At 44.4% G+C, this 22,210-nt stretch overlaps 1 protein-coding gene across 5 annotated transcripts in view; it reads right to left on the minus strand.

Annotated features, from left to right (window-relative positions):
• Positions 1-388: 388 nt before the first annotated feature.
• The window catches only part of LOC109891584 (low-density lipoprotein receptor-related protein 1-like), a 149,228-nt gene continuing 127,406 nt past the window's right edge, over positions 389-22,210 (minus strand). For 3 of the 5 annotated variants that reach the window (XM_031825265.1, XM_031825264.1, XM_031825267.1), the window contains 24 exons: positions 21,310-21,432; positions 20,640-20,765; positions 20,341-20,457; positions 19,460-19,566; positions 18,955-19,087; positions 18,411-18,533; positions 18,170-18,292; positions 17,922-18,062; positions 17,693-17,830; positions 17,476-17,595; positions 16,602-16,867; positions 16,234-16,412; positions 15,906-16,012; positions 15,232-15,351; positions 14,809-14,985; positions 14,378-14,518; positions 14,060-14,233; positions 12,192-12,353; positions 3,076-3,259; positions 2,891-2,992; positions 2,713-2,786; positions 2,462-2,555; positions 1,782-1,935; positions 389-1,629 (listed from right to left, as the gene is read on the minus strand). In XM_031825265.1, the coding sequence (XP_031681125.1) occupies positions 1,489-1,629; positions 1,782-1,935; positions 2,462-2,555; positions 2,713-2,786; positions 2,891-2,992; positions 3,076-3,259; positions 12,192-12,353; positions 14,060-14,233; positions 14,378-14,518; positions 14,809-14,985; positions 15,232-15,351; positions 15,906-16,012; positions 16,234-16,412; positions 16,602-16,867; positions 17,476-17,595; positions 17,693-17,830; positions 17,922-18,062; positions 18,170-18,292; positions 18,411-18,533; positions 18,955-19,087; positions 19,460-19,566; positions 20,341-20,457; positions 20,640-20,765; positions 21,310-21,432 (3,326 nt within the window). In that variant the 3' untranslated portion in view covers positions 389-1,488. The remainder of the gene's footprint in view (positions 1,630-1,781; positions 1,936-2,461; positions 2,556-2,712; positions 2,787-2,890; positions 2,993-3,075; positions 3,260-12,191; positions 12,354-14,059; positions 14,234-14,377; positions 14,519-14,808; positions 14,986-15,231; positions 15,352-15,905; positions 16,013-16,233; positions 16,413-16,601; positions 16,868-17,475; positions 17,596-17,692; positions 17,831-17,921; positions 18,063-18,169; positions 18,293-18,410; positions 18,534-18,954; positions 19,088-19,459; positions 19,567-20,340; positions 20,458-20,639; positions 20,766-21,309; positions 21,433-22,210) is intronic. The other 2 variants (XM_031825268.1, XM_031825266.1) reach the window with 1 other exon arrangement.

A 22,210-nucleotide genomic window follows, 5' to 3' on the forward strand; every position in this document is an offset into this window, starting at 1 on the left:
CTCCTTTCAATTAAAAAAATGAAATAAAATGCAACCGCATAAATAAAAAATAACACTTGCTGACTTGCATAAGCAAAATATGGATTTGTTATTCTAGTTACTTGAACATTTGTTTGCCTTTTCTCACATGCATTAAAATATGTCTGATCACCTGACAGAAGCAGCATTTTGGGACAGTGGCTGAGCTTAGACACGTCAGGGCAACCGACACGTCAGGGCAACCAAAACGGCAGCGTTAGCAGCAGGGTACAAAAAGACAGATGATCAGAAACGGCTAAAGGAAGAACAGTGGAGGGAAACGCTACATAACAGTAAAAAAGAAAGAAAGAAATGAATGCCCTTCAGAGAGAGCTGTTACAAAACCATTAAAGCACAACTAATTCTCATGTTAGAAGGATTAATCTGTACTGATGTCTGACAGGGCCAGGAGAACAGTCAAGCCCTTACATAAACCACATGAGGAAATGCTGCGAAAAACAAACATATCTTAGACCATTAGTTATCCCATCTCCTATGTCCATCCACACAGCTGTAACTAAGACACTTGTCCTCTGGCACCACAGTCCACTGATGGGGTGCAGATTGGTGACCTTCTCAGCAAAGGTGTCACACATCTTCTCACAGTATACCTGGTCCGTCCCATTGTTAGCATCCTCTGACCTGCCATGACATGGGAACTGGGCACACCCACAGCCCACTATATGGACGCATTCCCAAGCCTGGAATCTTCAACATCGTCATAATCATCACATCTCACCAGTAATCAGTCAGTCACTCATTCTCAGTCGCTTCAACAACACTTTGATTATGCTATTTTAACATCATATGAGCCCTACACACCTTAAGGATAGAAACAAACATATATTGACCCGCGTTACATCTTACGGTATATACGCCATAAAACATTGTCTGTGCAAGAAAGAAAACAATTTCATGAACATAGTTTTCTGAGAAAATAATATGGAAATAAGTTGTCATCCGGTATTGACATTTTACACGTGCTGTACACAAATCGTACTGTATTATTCCTGTCTTACACCCCTGCAGACAAAACTGTCATCAAGACAACATTGGTACCGACTTACAAAACTGAGTTCGCCTTCCCCTGCTCAAAATTAACACAAACAAAATTAATTTAAACAATGTTTTTTTCTCTATACAATTCATACAAAACAAATTGCTCCAATTATGTTTTTCTTCTTCTAATAGTTTTTTTTCTTCCATTTCCTTGTGCAGAGGTAGTGGCTATTTAGGTAAAGGGACAAAAATAGTAAATAAAAAATGTATTCTATAAAATGTTTTTGTTCATTTTTGACCAGAGGAATCGTAAAAGGACAAAATATAATACTGCAATCACATACAAAAAGGTCGATTTTTGTACAATTTATACAGTGTGCACGCCTTTTCTGTTTATTTTCTTTATGTTTCTCTTTCAAAGGCAAAAAGAGGGGTGTGTTTGGAATGTTACGCCCCAGGATAATAGACAGTTTATGCTAGCGGGTCCACCAGGGGCTCCTCATCCCCCCGTGACAGAAGCTCCTTCTTCTCATCTGTGCTGGCCAGGGAGTTGCGGCTGTTGTGGGCTCCCATGTACAGGGTGGCGTACACTGGGTTGGTGAAGTTGGTGGGCTGGGAAGAGACCAGGGAGGACCATTAGATCAACTAAATACATGGTAGTAGGTCTGTGTTTGTATGTTGCCTCATTTGTGTCCGTTTGCTTGTGCAGGTATGTGTGACATGGTGCAAGTGTCTGTGTGCTTGCTTGTATTACTTTGTAATACCTTGTTTACCTTGTCTGGGTCCAGTGTGAAGTCTGAGTCTAGAAGATCCCCGGCATCGTCGTCTGGCTCACCCTCGTAGATCTTGTACGCTGGGTTTCCTATCTCTACATTCATGGCCCCGTTAGTCATCCTCTGGTGCTGGAAGCCCTTGGCCCTGCAGATACAGAGGTGAAAGCATGATCCCTTAGACACGGACGGGTCCTGAGTACGTCCACACAGCGTTTGATGAAATGACCTAATACGGCTATTTACATCTCGTCTTGTGCAGTATTCAATCTCATCAACGATTGGAGAAGTGTTTAACATCACCAGTACCACAAACTTATGATATATATATACACATCTTGTCATAAGCGCAATGTGACTGCAAAAGATACAGATTGAAATTAATAGGAAGTCTGACTTACAGGACAAATCTAACTTTTTGTGTAAAGAAGTGGAGCTTTAAATTCTTCATAAAATATGGGACATGATTGTTTGATTGTGGGACGCACAATCTGGGACATGTGGTCACCTTAGGAGAGAGCGAGGGAGGGAAGAGAGAGAAAGTGCAGAGACCGTAAGAAGCAGCATTAAAGACAGCCTGAGAAGAAGAGAGCTTGATAGGGGGTTAAGGTAGATATTGTCCCAGTGTTCCGCTAGTGCCCCGGTGTTGTATTGTCTAGTGTAACGTTCCTCACCCACTCATCCTCCTCCTGTACCAGAACACAGCTCCTCCCACCAACATAACCAACAACAGCAGCATCAACAGTGGGATCACTATGGAGGCAGCACCTGCACATGGATACACAGAAACAGTATACATACACAGTTGGGCAGGAGACTTCAGGTAGCGTCAAGTTGATGTGCAGCCACAATAATATGTGTAAAATGTAGAGCAGCAGATCTTCTTTTTGCAAACCTTCAGAAAAGTTGAGGACAGTTTACTTACGTCCACCAGACTCTGAGGAGTCTACACTAGAGGCCACCACCTCACAGCGATGCCCCACCCAGCCTGCAGAACACCTGGGGGAGAGAGATAGACACAGACAGATGTAACCGCACAGTAACCAGTGTTACTATAATATATGTATGTGAGAGAGTGCGAGATAGAAAGAGAGAGAACTTACTTGCACTCTGGTAGGTGTGTGCGTGGGTTGACAGAGCACTGTCCATTAGCACAGTATTCATCACATGTGTAGCAGCTGAGCTGGACTCTGCCATTTGTGCAGCTACAGGACACACACAGGTAACAATAGGTTAGGAGGACGTGTGTGTGAGTGTGTGTGTGTGTGTGTGTGAGTGTGACACTTACATGCAGGTGACCTCTCCTGTGGGCTGGAAGGAGTTGGTGGGGATACACTTGCCGTCACGGCAGTAGTGACACTTGTCCACCTCGCAGGTGCTGCCGCTGAACTGGGATAGACAGCGACACTGGCGCGCCCCGCTGGCACTCTGCAGACAAGTGCCTCTGTTCAGACAGTGGCCCTCGCAGCTACCTACTCACACACACACACAAACACACACACACATACATGAGAGACAACTATCCGTCTGAGTATAGTGAGAGCAAGGAGTCTTGAGATGGATATCAAAAGAGTGCCAGGCAGTTAACATTTTGTAGTCCTCCACTTCTCTAATTCAGTAGTGTTTGAGTATTATACTGCATTATACTTATTCATCTTAAAGGGCAATTCGGCCACTTTTCAACCGCATATTCCTTACCTCCACAGCAGCACACCCGTGTGTGTCTACATATGTGAATATGGAGCATTTCCATATGTGGTTAAAAGCCCTAAAAAATGCTCACCTACCCCTAATCCTAAAGTAGGATTAAAATGCTCACCTACCCCTAATCCTAAAGTAGGATTAAAATGCTCACCTACCCCTAATCCTAAAGTAGGATTAAAATGCTCACCTACCCCTAATCCTAAAGTAGGATTAAAATGCTCACCTACCCCTAATCCTAAAGTAGGATTAAAATGCTCACCTAACCCTAATCCTAAAGTAGGATTAAAATGCTCACTTACCCCTAATTCTAAAGTAGGATTAAAATGCTCACCTACCCCTAATTCTAAAGTAGGATTAAAATGCTCACCTACCCCTAATTCTAAAGTAGGATTAAAATGCTCACCTACCCCTAATTCTAAAGTAGGTTTAAAATGCTCACCTACCCCTAATTCTAAAGTAGGATTAAAATGCTCACCTACCCCTAATTCTAAAGTAGGATTAAAATGCTCACCTACCCCTAATTCTAAAGTAGGATTAAAATGCTCACCTACCCCTAATTCTAAAGTAGGATTAAAATGCTCACCTACCCCTACTCATAAAGTAGGATTAAAATGCTCACCTACCCCTAATCATAAAGTAGGATTAAAATGCTCACCTACCCCTAATCATAAAGTAGATTTAAATGCCCACACCAGCTAAAATCTTCCACTTTTTCAGCTGAAAGATGCCCATAGTTTACCCCTGATATTGCACAACGATTTAAGTCAATAAATCATTGTTTTAGTCTATGTGTAATATATTGGATTGTGTGTTTCATTATAAGATTAATTATATTTATATCTGATGAGGGATGGCTTTAGTTCATTTGGAACCACCTGCAAAACATGTACGGGCTCATTACTTCCTGTTTACAACCTGGTAGTTACTACTGCTTACTGCTGTCTACAAATGCACTTAGTTCGAGCTGGAGCTGTTGAATGAGCTGACGGTGAAATGGTGAGTAAGAAAATAGCTAATATTATTATGAGCTAATTTCGTTCACTTGGCTATAGTAAGCAGCCCGGCAAGGCACACGTCAACTGAACGATGTATAATAGGAGCATCACCTAGCTAACATTAGTGACATCAAAAGTGGATGAAGACATGAAATGTCAACACGGCTGTGATACATCGTAGTTTCTGGAGACGTTATGCACGGCAGCGCTAAAGTAGCAGCAAGAGTTGGCCTATGGGTCACTAACTATATACAAGTTTGGCTTGCTAGCTAGCTATAGTATAGGTGACGGTGCGGTGAAGTTCCTTCAGGAAGTATTCATACCCCTGGACTTATTCCACATTTAGTTTTGTTAAAGTCCAAATTCAAAATGGATTTGTTTTACCCATTTACAAACACTACCCCATAATGACAAAGTGAAAACATGTTTTTAGAAATTTTAGCAAGTGTATTAAATTACAGAAATATCTAATGTACACAATTATTCACAACCCTGGGTCAATACATGTTAGAATCACCTTTGGCAGCGATTACAGCTGTGAGTCTCTGGGTAAGTCTAAGAGCTTTGTACACCTGGATTGTACAACATTTTCACATTACTCTTTAAAAAAATGATTCAAGGTCTGTCAAGTTGGTTGTTGATAATTGCTAGACAGCCATTTTCAGGTCTTGCTATAGAATTTCAAGGTGATTTTAGTCAAAACTGTAACTAGGCATCTCAGCAACATTCAATGTCATCTTGGTAAGCAACTCCAGTGTATATTTGACCTTGTGTTTTAGGTTATTGTCCTGCTGAAAGGTGAATTCATCTCCCATTCGGTTACTTTTTTATTCTGAGAAACACCGCTATGCTTGAAAACATGGAGAGTGATACTCAGTAATGTGTTGTATTGGATTTGCCCCAAACATACTGTAAAACATTTTGTATTCTGGACAAAATGTTAATTGCTTTGCCACAGTTTTGCAGTATTACTTTAGTGCCTTGTTGCAATTAGGATGCTTGTTTTGGAATATTTTTTATTCTGTACAGGCATCTTTCTTTTCACAATGTCAATTTAGGTTAGTATTGTGGAGTAACTACAATGTTGTTGATCCATCCTCAGTTTTCTCCTATAACAGCCATTAAACGCTAACTGTTTTAAAGTCACAATTGGCCTCATGGTGAAAACCTTGAGCAGTTTCCTTCCTCTCCGGCTACTGAGTCGGGAAGGATGCCTTTACCTTTGTAGGATTAAATACTTGGTGTATTGATACACCATCCAAAGTGTAATTAATGACTTCACCATGCTCAAAGGGATATCCATGTCTGCGTTTTTGGAAAATCTCCCTTGTCTTTGTGGTTGATTCAGTTTGAAATTCACTGTTCGACTGAGGGACCTTACAGATAATTGTATGCGTGGGGTAAAGAGATGAGATAGTCATTTAAAAAAATAATGTAAACACTTATCATTAGGTGACTTGCTAAGCACATTTTTACTCCTGAATTTATTTAAGCTTGCCAAAACAAAGGGGTTGAATACTTGATTTACCAGTACTAGCTAATGCTACTTACTGCTTTTGTGTTACCAAACACGTCTCCAAAACTGCAAAGCTGTCTCCAAAACTGCAAGGTGTCTCTACAGTAACCTAGCTGTCAACGCGAGTGTGTGCTTGCTGGTCTATGTAATACAAAATTTTCCAAAGTCATATCAAAACGTGCAAACTACAGTTCAGGTAAAGTTGTAAGGACAAAACATAATTCTGTTTTAATTAGCTCGCAAGCTTGCTTTCAATGATGAGAGATTGAGTGTATATACAGTTAATTTGGAATGTATTCAGATTTAATCCATTTTAGAATAAGGCTCTAACCTAACAAAATGTGAAAAAAGTAAAGGGGTCTGAATACTTTCGAATGCACTGTAGCTAGTGCAATTAATTAATACCTTAAGGACCACCATCCGTTCAAAAAATGCAGAACTAAGAACAGATACAGCCCTTGGTTCACCCCAGACCTGACTGCCCTCGACCAGCACAAAAACATCCTGTGGCGGACTGCAATAGCATCGAATAGTCCCCGTGATATGCAACTGTTCAGGGAAGTCCGGAACCAATACACGCAGTCAGTCAGGAAAGCTAAGGCCAGCTTCTTCAGGCAGAAGTTTGCATCCTGTAGCTCCAAAAGTTCTGGGACACTTGAAGTCCATGGAGAACAAGAGCACCTCCTCCCAGCTGCCCACTGCACTGAGGCTAGGTAACACGGTCACCACTGATAAATCCATGATTATCGAAAACTTCAATAAGCATTTCTCAACGGCTGGCCATGCCTTCCGCCTGGCTACTTCAACCTCGGCCAACAGCTCCGCCCCCCCCGCAGCTCCTCGCCCAAGCCTCTCCAGGTTCTCCTTTACCCAAATCCAGATAGCAGATGTTCTGAAAGAGCTGCAAAACCTGGACCCGTACAAATCAGCTGGGCTTGACAATCTGGACCCTCTATTTCTGAAACTATCTGCCACCATTGTCGCAACCCCTATTACCAGCCTGTTCAACCTCTCTTTCATCTCGTCTGAGATCCCCAAGGATTGGAAAGCTGCCGCAGTCATCCCCCTCTTCAAAGGGGGAGACACCCTGGACCCAAACTGTTACAGACCTATATCCATCCTGCCCTGCCTATCTAAGGTCTTCGAAAGCCAAGTCAACAAACAGGTCACTGACCATCTCGAATCCCACCGTACCTTCTCCGCTGTGCAATCTGGTTTCCGAGCCGGTCATGGGTGCACCTCAGCCACACTCAAGGTACTAAACGACATCATAACCGCCATCGATAAAAGACAGTACTGTGCAGCCGTCTTCATCGACCTCGCCAAGGCTTTCGACTCTGTCAATCACCATATTCTTATCGGCAGACTCAGTAGCCTCGGTTTTTCGGATGACTGCCTTGCCTGGTTCACCAATTACTTTGCAGACAGAGTTCAGTGTGTCAAATCGGAGGGCATGCTGTCCGGTCCTCTGGCAGTCTCTATGGGGGTGCCACAGGGTTCAATTCTCGGGCCGACTCTTTTCTCTGTGTATATCAATGATGTTGCTCTTGCTGCGGGCGATTCCCTGATCCACCTCTACGCAGACGACACCATTCTATATACTTTCGGCCCGTCTTTGGACACTGTGCTATCTAACCTCCAAACAAGCTTCAATGCCATACAACACTCCTTCCGTGGCCTCCAACTGCTCTTAAACGCTAGTAAGACCAAATGCATGCTTTTCAACCGGTCGCTGCCTGCACCTGCATGCCCGACTAGCATCACCACCCTGGATGGTTCCGACCTAGAATATGTGGACGTCTATAAGTACCTAGGTGTCTGGCTAGACTGCAAACTCTCCTTCCAGACTCATATCAAACATCTCCAATCGAAAATCAAATCAAGAGTCGGCTTTCTATTCCGCAACAAAGCCTCCTTCACTCAAGCCGCCAAGCTTACCCTAGTAAAACTGACTATCCTACCGATCCTCGACTTCGGCGATGTCATCTACAAAATGGCTTCCAACACTCTACTCAGCAAACTGGATGCAGTCTATCACAGTGCCATCCGTTTTGTCACTAAAGCACCTTATACTACCCACCACTGCGACTTGTATGCTCTAGTCGGCTGGCCCTCGCTACATATTCGTCGCCAGACCCACTGGCTCCAGGTCATCTACAAGTCTATGCTAGGTAAAGCTCCGCCTTATCTCAGCTCACTGGTCACGATGGCAACACCCATCCGTAGCACGCGCTCCAGCAGGTGTATCTCACTGATCATCCCTAAAGCCAACACCTCATTTGGCCGCCTTTCGTTCCAGTACTCTGCTGCCTGTGACTGGAACGAATTGCAAAAATCGCTGAAGTTGGAGACTTTTATCTCCCTCACCAACTTCAAACATCAGCTATCTGAGCAGCTAACCGATCGCTGCAGCTGTACATAGTCTATTGGTAAATAGCCCACCCTTTTCACCTACCTCATCCCCGTACTGTTTCTATTTATTTACTTTTCTGCTCTTCTGCACACCAATATCTCTACCTGTACATGACCATCTGATCTTTTATCACTCCAGTGTTAATCTGCAAAATTGTAATTATTTGCCTACCTCCTCATGCCTTTTGCACACATTGTATATAGACCCCCCCTTCGTTTTCTACTGTGTTATTGACTTGTTAATTGTTTACTCCATGTGTAACTCTTTGTTGTATGCTCACACTGCTATGCTTTATCTTGGCCAGGTCGCAGTTGCAAATGAGAACTTGTTCTCAACTAGCCTACCTGGTTAAATAAAGGTGAAATAAAAAAATAAAAAATCTCTGCAGCCCTCCACCAATCAGGTCTTTATGGTAGAGTGGCCTGACGGAAGCCACTCCTCAGTAAAAGGCACATGACAGACCGCTTGGTGTTTGCCAAAAGGCACCTAATGACTCTCAGACCATGAGAAACAAGATTCTCAACAACTCTTTGGCCTGAATGCCAAGCGTCACATCTGGAGGAAACCTGATACCATCCCTACGGTGAAGCATAGTGGTGGGCAGCATCATGCTGTCACCACTGGAAGACTAGTCAGGATGGAGGCAAACCTTAACTGAGCAAAGTACAGAGATCCTTAATGAACACCTGCTACAGACTGGGGCGAAGGTTCACCTTCCAACAGGACAACGACCCTAAGCACACAGCCAAGACAACGCAGGAGTGGCTAGGGACAAGTCTTTGAGTGGTCCAGCCACAGCGCAGACTTGAACCCGATCGAACATCTCTGGAGAGACCTGAAAACAGCTGTGCAGCATTGCTCCCCATCCAACCTGATAGAGCTTGAGAGGATCTTGGGAGAAAGAATGGGAGAAACTCCTCAAATACAGGTTTGGCAAGCTTGTAGCGTCATGCCCAAGACGACTCGAGGCTGTAATCGCTGCCAAAGGTGCTTCAACCATGTACTGACTAAAGGGTTTGAACACTTATGTAAATTTGATATTTCCGTTTATTTTTATCTTCAAAAATTAGCTAACATTTCTAAAAACCTGTAGAAAAATATAAAAAAATTCACTAAAGTATTGCACTGTCCCTTTACTAGCATCTCCACTTTGGCAAAAAAAAAGATAGTTGTATAATTAAAAAGAGTATCTTGCAGGATTCAGTCATTGGAATTGTAAGAGTTGTTGCCCTGTCCCTTTCTCTGTGATCTTCATTCTAATGGAATCCACAAAGAACAAAACCCTGTTCTGAAACATTTACATCAAAAAGTGCAACGTTATGGGCAAAGACCCAAAACATCCACATCAAATCGAATATTTTTCTTGATCAAATAACATAGAAAACAACCACTTTTTGCCTACAGGTTTGTTCCTGTAGAGTATGAAGAAAAACAATGCACAATACAGTAATTGAGTATATTGAGACATCAAGTGGTTTGTGATGTGGTTCAGTTGGTAGAGCGTGGTGCTTTCAACGCTACGGGGGACCAGTACAAAAAAGGATGTAAATGTATGCACTCACTACTGTATATTGCTCTGGATAAGTGCATCTACTAAAATGTAAAAGGAATGAATAGGCCATTTCAGTTTTATTAACATAGAAATAAGTTGCATTTGCAAAGTATTTCAAGAAACTAGAAAACCAATCAAGCAAGTATTTTAATATAAGTATTATCAGATGAACTGTTTTGAAGGTTACAAATGATGGTAAACTCAGGTTACAAATTGTCTCTCTCTGTGTGTGTGTGTGTGTGTCTCTCTCTATTTCTCTTTGTGTCTCTCTCTCTCTCTGTTTCTCTCTCTGTGTGTATGTCTCTCTCTCTGTGTGTGGACTCTCTCTGTGTGTGCTAAACACTCAGAAATACATTTAGTTAAACCATTTTCACAAAAGTAGTGCACTGATCCTTTACTAGTCCTGTATTAGCGGACCAATATAGACAGAGGTCTGTAGCACAGGCATTTTTTGATTTTATTCCTGCATCGTCTGTTAATTTCTGGTGGTTTATGTCCCCTTTATTTATTGTCTATTTAAACTTGCTTTGGCAATGTAAACATGTGTTTCCCATGCCAATAAAGCCCTTTGAATTGAATGGATGGTCCTCTGCCTTATCCAAGCTAGCTGTGCTTTGTAAGTTAGCGATTAGCAAAGCTACCCTGACTTTTTAGTGTGTTCACAATTCGCGGAATATGATGGTATGGGCCGTGCACACAGAGGAAGGTGGAGATGTGCACGCCTGATGAATCAATATTTAAGGAGCCAGACGTCGATGTTCGGAGGGTGGAAGCAAACAGCAATTCCACACAAGGAAAGGAATTAAGTTGAAATAGTGATGGCAACTTCCTCTGAGAGGTCCTTTAAAACAAAAGACACATTTTTAATATCAAAACCTGCAATTTCTGAGTTTCTAGCCAGAGGGAGGGTATTTTCTTGAACCCCACGTCACTGCAAATCTAATAGTGTTTGAAAATAACTGTTTTTAAAATGTAACGTTTGATGCCATCGGGTGTAACTGTATATTATTTTATTAAAAATCTAAATAATAACAGTTAGACAAGAACAGCGCAAGACAATATTCAATAAAAAAGATAAGACAGCGAGACAGACAGCGAGACAGCTGATCATCAACACAGGGGCCCCTCAGGGGTGCGTGCTTAGTCTCCTCCTGTACTCCCTGTTCACCCATGACGGCCATGCACGACTCCAACACCATCATCAAGTTTGCCGATGACACAACAGTGGTAGGCCTGATCACCGACAATGACGAGACAGCCTATAGGGAGGTCAGAGACATGACCGTGCAAGGACAACAACCTCTCCCTCAACGTGATCAAGATAAAGGAGATGATTGTGGACTACAGGAAAAGGAGGACCGAGCACACCTACCACCTACCTTTCTCATCGACGGGACTGTAGTGGATTAGATTGAGAGCTTTAAGTTCCTTGGCGTCCACATCACCAACAAACTAACATGGTCCAACCAAGATAGTCGTGAAGAGGGCACGACAAAACCTATTCCCCCTCAGGAGACTGAAAAGATTTGGCATGGGTCCTCAGATCCTCAAAAGGTTCTACAGCTGCACCATCGAGAGCATCCTGACGGGTTGCATCACTGCCTGGTATGGCAACTGCTCTGCCTCCAACCGCAAGGCACTACAGAGGGTAGTGCGTACGGCCCAGTACATCACTGGGATCAAGCTTCCTGCCATCCAGTACCTCTATACCAGGCAGTGTCAGAGGAAGGCCCAAAAAATTGTCAGACTCCAGCCACCCTAGGCATAGACTGTTCTCTCTGCTATTGCACGGCAAGTGGTACCGGAGCGCCAAGTCTAGGTCCAAAAGGCTTCTACCCCCAAGCCAAAAGACTCCTGAACATCTAATCAAATGGCTACCCAGACTATTTGCATTGCCCCCCTCTTTTACGCTGCTGATACTCTGTTATTATCTACGCACAGTCACTTTAATAACTCTACCTACATGTACATATTACCTCAATTACCTCGACTAACCGGTGGCCCTGCTCATTGACTCTGTACCAGTACCCCCTGTATATACCCTCGCTGTTGTTATTTTACTGCTGCTCTTTAATTATGTTACTTTTCTTTCTAAACTTTTGGTGGGTATTTTTCTTAAAACTGCATTGTTGGTTAAGGGCTTGTAAGTAAGCATTTCACTGAAACGTCTACACCTGTTGTATTCGGCGCATGTGACAAATACAATTTGATCTGACAGACTCACTGTACTGGCACTGGTCCCCCAGGAAGTCAGCAGGGCAGCGGCAGGTGGGCTGGTTGCCAGCGCTGACCGTGCAGTTCCCTCCATTTTGACAGTAGTTCTTACAGGTGTGTAGGTTACAGTTGGGACCAGTGAACCCTGTCAGACAGCGACACGTAGGGGAGCCTGGGGAGGGAGAGACAGATGGTCAGACCGAGATGGACAGGATGAGAAAGGAAGAGGAGACTTGGCCTCTAACATCAAACTAACGTCAGGACTGCTCATTGAGGGTAAAGTCGTTGACTCAATACACGGCTGCCTAGTTGTATTATTATTCTATATGTCTCACTGTTCCTGGCTTAATGGTCTATTCTAACTCAAACAGCCTCCTGTCAGGGTAGGGGTTTTCCGTAGCTCAGTTGGTAGAACATGATGCTTGCAACGCCAGGACAGTGGGTTTGATATCCAGGACTAGCTATACTTAAAATGTATGCACACATTACTGTAAGTCGCTATGGATAAAATCATCTGCTAAGTATTCAGAACTCTTTACTTTTTCCACATTTTGTTACGTTGCAACGTTATTCTAAAATTGATTTAATTTTTTTGCCCCTCAATCTACACACAATACCCAATATGACAAAGCAAAAACAGGTTTTTAGATTTTTTTTTGCAAATGTATAAAATAAAGAAAAACAGAAATATCACATAAGTATTCAGACCCTTTACTCAGTACATTGTTGAAGCACCTTTGGCAGAAATTACAACCGAGTCTTCTTGGATATGACACCACAAGCTTGGCACACCTGTATTTGGGGAGTTTCTCCCATTCCTCTGCAGATCCTCTCAAGCTCTGTCAGGTTGGATGAGGAGCGGCACTGCACAGCTATTTTCAGGTCTCTCCAGAGATGTTAGATCGGGTTCAAGTCTGGGCTCTGGCTGGGCCACTCAAGGACATTCAGAGACTTGTCCAGAAGCCACTCCTGTGTTTTTTTGGCTGTGTGCTTAGGGTCATTGTCTTGTTGGAAGGGGAACCTTCGCCCCAGTCCGAGGTCCTGAGTACTCTGGAGCAGATTTTCATCAAAGAGCTCTCTGTACTTTACTCCGTTCATCTTTCCCTCGATCCTGACTAGTCTCCCAGTCTCTGCTGCTGAAAAACTTCCCCACAGCATGATGCTGCCATCACCATTATTCACCGTAGGGATGGTGCCAGGTTTCCTCTAGATGTGATGATTGGCATTCAGGCCAGAGTTCAATCTTGGTTTCATCAGACCAGAAAATCTTGTAGTCTTGGAGTCTTTTAGGTGCCTTTTGGCTCAGTTGGTCAGGCGGCCAGTTCTGTCAAGAGTCTTGGTTGTTCCAAACCTCTTCCATTTAAGAATGATGGAGGCCACTGTGTTCTTGGGGTCCTTCAATGCTGCAGAAATGTTTTGGTACCTTTTCCCAGATCTGTGCCTTGACACAATCCTGTCTCTGAGCTCTACGGACAATTCCTTTGACCTCTAGGCTTGGTTTTTGCTCTGACATGCACTGTCAACTGTGGGACCTTATATAGACAGGTGTGTGCCTTTCCAAATAATATCCAATCAATTTCATTTACCCCAGGTGGACTCCAATCAAGTAGAATCATCTCAAGGATGATCAATGGAAAAAGGATGCACCCGAGCTCAATTTCAAGTCTCATAGCAAGGGGCTGAATACTTATGTAAATAAGGTATCTTTTTTATTTACTTCACTTTGTCATTATGGGGTATTGTGTGTAGATTGATGAAGAAAAAAATGATTTAATCCATTTGAGAATAAGGTTGTAACGTATAAAAATGTGGAAAAAGTCAAGGGGTCTGAATTCTTTCTGAATGCACTGTGTATATATACTGTATATAGTGTACTACCTGTAGGAGAGGCTGTACAGGTGCCTCTGTTCTGGCAGTAGTCCCTGCACTGGTCCACCTCACACTTGTCTCCTCCGAAGTTGGGCTGGCAGCGACACTTGGGCTGCTTCCTGGCGTTGAAGAAACAACTGCCTTCGTTCAGACACTGAACATTACATGTACCACTGGGAGGAGCTGGGGGAGGAGAGGAGCGATGGGGGTGAGTGTGTGTATAATTATAGGCAGAGATGAGTGTGGATGTATGAGTGTGTATACTCAGACAATGCAATACATGTTGAATATAACAGTTTAGGTCTAAGGGTGTTAGTGTATACTCACAAATAGGGGAGAGTGTAGGAGTAGAGAGCTCCACACAGGTGCCGTTGTCCAGAGTGTGTCCGTTTGGACAGGTACAGACTGGACCACTGGGGCTCAGCAGACACAACCACTCACACTTCTTCCTGTCACATGGGTTGGTCACTGACAGACAGAGGCCACACACATTAACCAAGTGATACAGTGATACAGTGATACTGGTCTGTAAGACTATCCATCATCTGTATCTGAGACCATTCACCAAACACCTGAGTCTAACTTGAGATCCTTGCAAGCCAGTCAGTTACATTGAGAGAGCAGTTGGATATTAAAATCTACTAGCAGTATAAAGGGACTGTGAAAGTCAATGCACCAGTATGCATCTACAGTATATGTATTTGTTAGTGAAGAATATGCATGCATCATGTCCAGTTTGGCCGGCGATGTCCACTCACTCTCTGGCTGTTTGTTGCGGTGGTAGAGCACAATGTCTGTGGCGTGGTTCATTCCTGTGGTCAGGTTCTCCATGAGGCCTTTGCCATATTTGTTGACCCGGAACACAAAGTTGTTGATGTAGGTGACGCCATAGATGTAGTCCTCAAACACGTCAATACTGAATGGGTGGTGGAGCTCTGGAACAAACAAGACAGAAAACACCACAGCTCAGACCGACTCTATACCACTTAGATACACTATAGGCTATGCTAAAATACATGATTTTTAACTTGCTGAGGATATCTGCATTTTTTATTGTTCTGATGCCAGGAGAAGACTTCACATCCACAAATGGGCCCACTTATCTAAAACCAGAACATGATTCTGTGGCTTAGCCATGTCAGGCCAGGTCTTCAGACCCAGACCAGAGCAGGTCACTCAACTGTTCTTTATGCTGGTCACAGCCACCACCGGGTCGCTGCCATTCAACCTCACACTGCCTATCACTGACAGCTTAGCATCAGCCCAGTATAGACGCTCGTTGAAGTAATCCACCGCCAGGCCTGGAGAGAGGGGGAGGGAGGAGAGAGGGAGGGGGACAGAGAGAGAGAGAGAGAGCGAGCACGAGAGCAAGAGGGGGGAGGAAGGGAGGGAGAGAGAAAGGGAGGGAGAGAGTTGGGAGAGAGAAAGGGAGGGAGAGAGTTGAGAGAGAGAAAGGGAGGGAGAGGGAGAAAGGGAGGGAGAAAGGGAGGGAGGGAGAGCAGAGAGGGAGGGAGCAGAGAGGGAGGGAGCAGAGAGGGAGGGAGCAGAGAGGGAGGGAGCAGGGAGAGAGAGAGAGCAGGGAGAGAGAGAGAGCAGGGAGAGAGAGAGAGCAGGGAGAGAGAGAGAGCAGGGAGAGAGAGAGAGAGCAGGGAGAGAGAGAGAGCAGGGAGAGACAGGGAGAGTGAGAGCAGTCATTGAGACAGTTGAGGCTAAGCCTATTGAGGGAAACAAAGCTCAATACAACACATCAACTCATTTGTGGAAGGACGGAGCTGTCAATCAGCCTGTAAAATGTGTGTGTATTTGTGTGTGCGTGTGTGTGCATGGTCTGTGTGTGCTCGCACGTGCCTGTTACCTGTTGGCCACTGGATGTTGTCCTGTACCAGTGTCTCTCTCATGGTTCCGTCCATGGCAGCAGTCTCAATCTTAGGGTGGTTTCCCCAGTCAGCCCAGTACATGGTCCTTACGGGTACACAGGGTCAACAACCGGTTAAATAAATATCTACTTTATGTACAATTGATTTGTCACTGTAAAACTCTTTCCATCTTGAATTATCATTTAAATACAGCATCAAAATAAGGATGTGTTTCAGTACTCAGGAATTCTCTTCCAGATCCATCTATTTCCACACTCCAGACTGCTCTCCCACCCCCACTGTCCTCCCCTCCCCAGGCAGACTCACCCTCTTTGGGGGTCCACTACGATGGCATAGGGCTCATCGATCATGCCGGATACAAGGGTCTTGCGGTGTTTGCCTGATATCTGGGCCACCTCAATCACATCCCGGCCAGAGTCTGTCCAGTAGATGTTCCCTGCCACCCAGTCCACGGCGATGCCACGGGGCATCTTCAGACCGGGGATCTGAACACAAGGAGAGGGGGAGAATGGGGAGTTAAATCATTGTGTGACACAGGGCATGGCACACAAGCAGTCAGACAGACACAGGGATACAGATGCACACACACTTACTTTTAAAAACCCAGCTCGGCTACAACTGATATCTGAGCTGCGCGCGCACACACACACACACACACACACACACACACACACCTCCAGGTTGGTGACTCTGGAGTCACTCTGGCGGCGGTTGCGGTTGTTGTTAGGTGAGGAGGATGAGGATGGCAGCTCGTAGGAGGAGATTCTGCCCGTGTGCCAGTTGGTCCAGTAGAAGCGGTTGGTCTTGACGTGCAGGTCCATGGCGTCAATGCGCACGTTGGCATCGCCCTGGAAGGCCTGCTCGTAGCGCCAGTTGGGTATGCCAGGGTCCAGACTGCGGATCTCATTGTCGTCGGCGATGTAGAGCACCTGTCTCAGGTCTGGGAGAACACAGGAAGTGAGATCACAGCCTGAGCTAGGACATCACCTCTGACTTATGGTTAAGACTCACTGTTAGGTTCTAAACAAACAGACTAAAAACTCAAAATGGGACGACTAAAGCTCAAACGAAAAAGCTCAAACCAAGTTTATTCACCACCTCGGTCAAACAGCCGTTGTAGTGGGCCCCTCTATCCCAGAGGTTTCCTCTCACTTCATCTGTTCACTTCACCTCGAGCCTAGTTCTGCAGCTGGCCAGCCTTAAAGACTAACTAAACCGTTGCCCTTTGCCTCCCTCCTTAGGAACAGGATATTAACTTTCTGCACTTCCCTGTCTCACTCAGTACCTTTACATACACACATTTACTATCCACCCTTCATTGACCCAACATATACATTCCTTAAACATCAATAAGTATATTTCAAGCTAGAATCCAACAATAAAATTGTCTTGTGTCGTTAAAAGCTACTTCGCACACACACACACACACTAGACTATATAACCACACATCCTGACACCGGCTTCAAACAGACAAATTCAGACAGGTTTCTAAAGACAGAAGCAGTGACTAACTGATTCACTGGTATTACTGATCCGAGCAGTACTCACTGTCAGCCTTGCAGCTGTCGTTGATCCTGGTGAAGTACTTGTGGCAGCTGCACTTGTGGGAGCCCTTGGTGTTGTTGCAGGTGTGGGAACACACTCCAAACTGCTTACACTCATTCTTATCTGAGAACAAACACCCAGCATAATAATTCAGGTAACAGATCACTAGACGTACAGTAACAGAGTGTATTTGGACCAGTGCGGTGGTGCTCTAATGGACCTTCACATCTGTTGTTGCCTGTGGTCTGGAAGCCAAGTTTGCAGGCACAGAAGGCTTCAGAGCCGTTCACCACACAATGGGCCTCATCACCATCGCCACACACTGTCCTGTTACTGCGGCAGTCATTCAGGGCAGAGTCTGAATAGGACGAGACAGGATAAAGAGTTAAACTTACAGACAATTGCATGTACACACAGAGACAGACAGGACCGACACCACACGCACACACCTTTCTTGTTGCAGCCGATCTCGTCAGAGCCGTAGTCCTCACAGTTGTTGAAGTAGTCACAGCGCAGGTTGGAGCTGATGCAGCGGCCGTTGGAGCACTGGAACTCATCCTTCTGACAGACTGGCGTGGTAGGAGGAGTCCCTGGAGGTACAGGGGACATTATGTTAAGTCCATAACCATCCAGTCAACTCCGTAACTCTATTGTAAAAGTCAACTCCATAACTCTCTACCACTAGAAACAAACTCACGGCAGTTGATCTCATCACTGTTGTCCCCGCAGTTGTCAACACTGTCACAGCGCCTGGCTAATGGCAGGCAGACACGGTCGTTGTGGCAGCGGAACTGCCTTGTGGGAGGGCACTGGAATTTAGCTGAGGGATAGAAAGCAAGTTAGAGGAGGAGAGCAGAGATGACAGGTGTTAGGTAGGAGTTGAAAGATCCTCAGGGACCGTGTTCTGTTATTGATGTCAGGGGTAATGGTGGGCTCACTGCAATCATCTGGGTTCTCATCAGAGTTGTCTCCACAGTCGTCTTCTCCGTCACACTTCCAGGCCAGGGGTTTACACAGAGTGTTGTTACACTGGAACTCATCCAGGGGGCAGTGTCTACCCACTGAGACAGAGAAGAGAAAGAGTTACTTTTCTCTATGAAATACATACCCACATATTGTACTTAATGAACATCATAAGTACAGTACAATAATGTTTGTGTATAATTAATGAATGAAGTTGTATTTTCATGTAAAATCTCCAGTTAGCAACCCATCCCTTATAGGATTAACTGACACAAACAAACATTACAATTTTTTATTTTACTAGGCAGGTCAGTTAATAAGAACACATTCTTTTCTTTTTTTTTCTTTTCAATGACGGCCTAGGAACAGTGGGTTAACTGCCTGTTCAGGGGCAGAACAACATATTTGTACCTTGTCAGCTCTGGGATTTGAACTTGCAACCTTTCGATTACTGGTCCACCCTGCCACGCCGGACTGTATGATAATTCTCCAGTGTAAGTGTTTGTGTGTGAAACTCACCTCCGATGTCACACTTCTCCTCGTCACTGCCGTTCATACAGTCAGGGTCTGCGTCACAGCGCCAGCGGATGGGGATACAGTGGCTGTTCTTACACTGGAACTGATCACTGTCACACTTCACATCACAGCCATTCTGCAACAGGACACACAGGACATTATTATTATTATTATTATCATCATCATATCACTCTGATTCAGAAGGGTTAGGTTAAATGCAGAGGACTAATTTTGGTTGAATGCAGTCAGTTATGCAACTGACTAGGTTTGCCCCATTCCCTTAATATGTTACTCTAATGACAATGCCATTCATGTGTAAAGGAACAAACCTCTATAGTCCATTAATGTATTCATTGTGACAATGAGCTAGGACTTGTAGGATGGCAGTGATTATTCACATCACTAAGCTTTAACAAGAGAGCATGGAGCAGTGAGGGACTTCTCCCTTTCCATTCATTTGATGTGTGTAATTTTCCACTATTTTCAATAATGGTTTGTGTCACTGTACCTCATCTGATCCATCAGCACAGTCATGGTCTCCATCACACGTCCACCTCCCGGCGATGCAGCGACCGTTTGTACAGGAAAACTCACTCTCTGAACACTGCCTCGGCACTGGAGGGAGAGAGGAGATGTGAGGAGAGGGGGAGGAGGGGAGATGAAGGGTTGTGGGAAAGAATAAGAACTTCCAGACACAGACATATCACAGAAAGTCATGAGGGTAAATGGCTGTAACGATGGGGGAAAAGACTGGTAAAGGGACAAATGAAGGATTGGGGAATGGGGATGGGAGTACAATGGGTCACATGGTACAGCAGGGGTCTAGAAGGCTAGTAGGATTGGGCAGGATCTTGGAATCTGGATAGAGTAAGTCCACTTTAAGATACGAGGCAGGGAGGATAGTTACTTTTTAAATGTTTTGTATATCTATTTTTCCTGATGGATATAGGAGGGATAGTTACTGTAGGAAGACGTTTGGGTAGATTGGGGGTTTTGGGGTGTTCGTGCTGATAGTGAAGAGACCTACCGCTAACCCACGTCAACAGGCCAGTGTGAAATGCAGAATAAACATGAGATGAGGTGTGCAAATGGTCACAAAGTAAATCAAAGCAAAGCAAATCTTGACTGTGCAGGGCAGTTGAGAGAACACACATAGACAATCAACTATTTATCCTTTACAAACTATTAAATGATCTGTCAATGGGAACCTATGTGGCTGAAACCATTCAGTGAAAGAAAGTCTGTCCAGATGAAGGCAGATGTACTATACACCTATTCAGTAGCTCTTATCTACCCATAATGATAAGGGACATGAGGCAGGAACACTAGCGATAGCCCTGGCATCAAATACATGAAGGGGAGCCTAAAGGCAGGATAGAGGGGACCTACCACATTTGTCCTCATCAGAGTGGTCTCCACAGTCGTTGTCATAGTCACATTGCCAGCGACCAGGGACACAACGGTTGTTCTTACAGCGGAACTGGTATGGCTCACACGTCCTCTCTTCTGAGGACACAACAAATACCGTCAGAGTAGGAAGGAATTATATCAGATATTTTAATTAATAGACAATTATGTAAAACACAGAACACAAAAGATGCTTGGGAATCTCTCCATTCCTTTCGGTCCACCCCCCCATCCCTCCTGCGTCTTAATGTCTCTACCCCATCCCTCTCTCCATCACTCACCACACTCCTCCTTGGGTTCGTCTGATCCGTCTCCACAGTCATCCTCTCCGTCACACTTCCATCGGGCCGGGATGCAGCGACCAGAGTCCTTACAGCGGAACTCATCCACTCCACACGTCATCTGGGCTGGGGAGGGAGGGGGAGCGAGAGATATCGGGGGGGGGGGGGGGGGGGGGGGGGGGGGGGGGGGTTAGATATCATAGAATAAAAGCAGGTAGGTAGAAAGAGGGAGGGACAGTGGACAAAAACTGTAGAGAAGATGTTGCAAATTTACAACAAATTTCCTGCAATTGTACACATTTTTCCATAGTGTGGAGAGAACTGATTGTATATTTTAATAAGATATCTGATTCAACCGTAAACTACAAGTTTAGATAGCTTGCTAGACTAATTTACTACTAAAAAATATATATATAGCTGGCAAGGGCTAATTGAGTGACTGCCAGTGACTGATATAGGAGAAAAACTGCACAACCAAATTTCAAAATTGCACCTAGTGTATTGTACTATTCTAACTCTCAACAGTAAGTCCATGCGGACCTTTGCCACATTTGTATGACCGGACCTTCTTAAATAGTACTCAAATTCACCTGCTATAAAAAAAAAATAAGGAAGAGGAATCAAGGAGAAAGAGAGCGATGTTAGATGTCACAGTAGACTGGGTCCTTACTGCAGTTGGCAGGCTCATCAGATCCATCCACACAGTCATTGTCCCTGTCACACACCCAGACATGAGGGATACAGCGCTTGGTGATGGCACACTGGAACTGGTTAGGAGCACACGTCACATCCGCTACGGGGGACAGAAGAGAAGAGACAGTCCCTTACCAATATCCGTACATGATGCATGGCTTTTTCTCCTAGTCTCCAAGTCTTTGTAAATATAGATTTTAAATAATTCTACATTTAATTTCAATATGCGTAGAACATATAGTTTGAAACGAACACGAAACCCTGATGTAAAAAGACGAAAAGAAGTTGGTGCAGTACACTACAGCTTGGATATCCTCCTCATTCAGGGTTAAAGCAAAACAAACCCCATGACTGAACCTGAAGTGGATCTCAGAATGATTGTCTGGGGCCAAGTTAACCTCCCCTTTCATGTAAGAAAGTCATCATTCTTTTAGGGAAAGAGGGAATTCATCATGCTTTTAGGGATATCATTTTGTACATGTATTAAATTACAAGTTTGACCAATTCCAATCCCTTGCTCAGGGTCCTCCCCATGATATGTTTTATGAAGAAGGACTAAGAAGCTCAGTTAAAGTACACTACATGACAAAACATATGTTGACACCTGCTCATCAAACATCTCATTCCAAAATTATGGGCATAATATGGAGTTGGACCCCCCATTGCTGCTATAACAGCCTCCACTCTTCTGGGAAGGCTCTCCACTAGATGTTGGAACATTGCTGCGGGGACTTGCTTCCATTCAACCACAACAGCATTAGTGAGAGCAAGAGCAGTCCCATTCTGTGAGCTTGTGTGGACCTACAACTTTGTGGCTGAGCCATTGTTGCTCCTAGATGTTTCCACATTGCTATTGTTGCTCCTAGATGTTTCCACAT

Source organism: Oncorhynchus kisutch, linkage group LG5 (genome assembly GCF_002021735.2).
Source record: "Oncorhynchus kisutch isolate 150728-3 linkage group LG5, Okis_V2, whole genome shotgun sequence".
NCBI classification, from domain to species: Eukaryota; Metazoa; Chordata; class Actinopteri; order Salmoniformes; family Salmonidae; genus Oncorhynchus; species Oncorhynchus kisutch.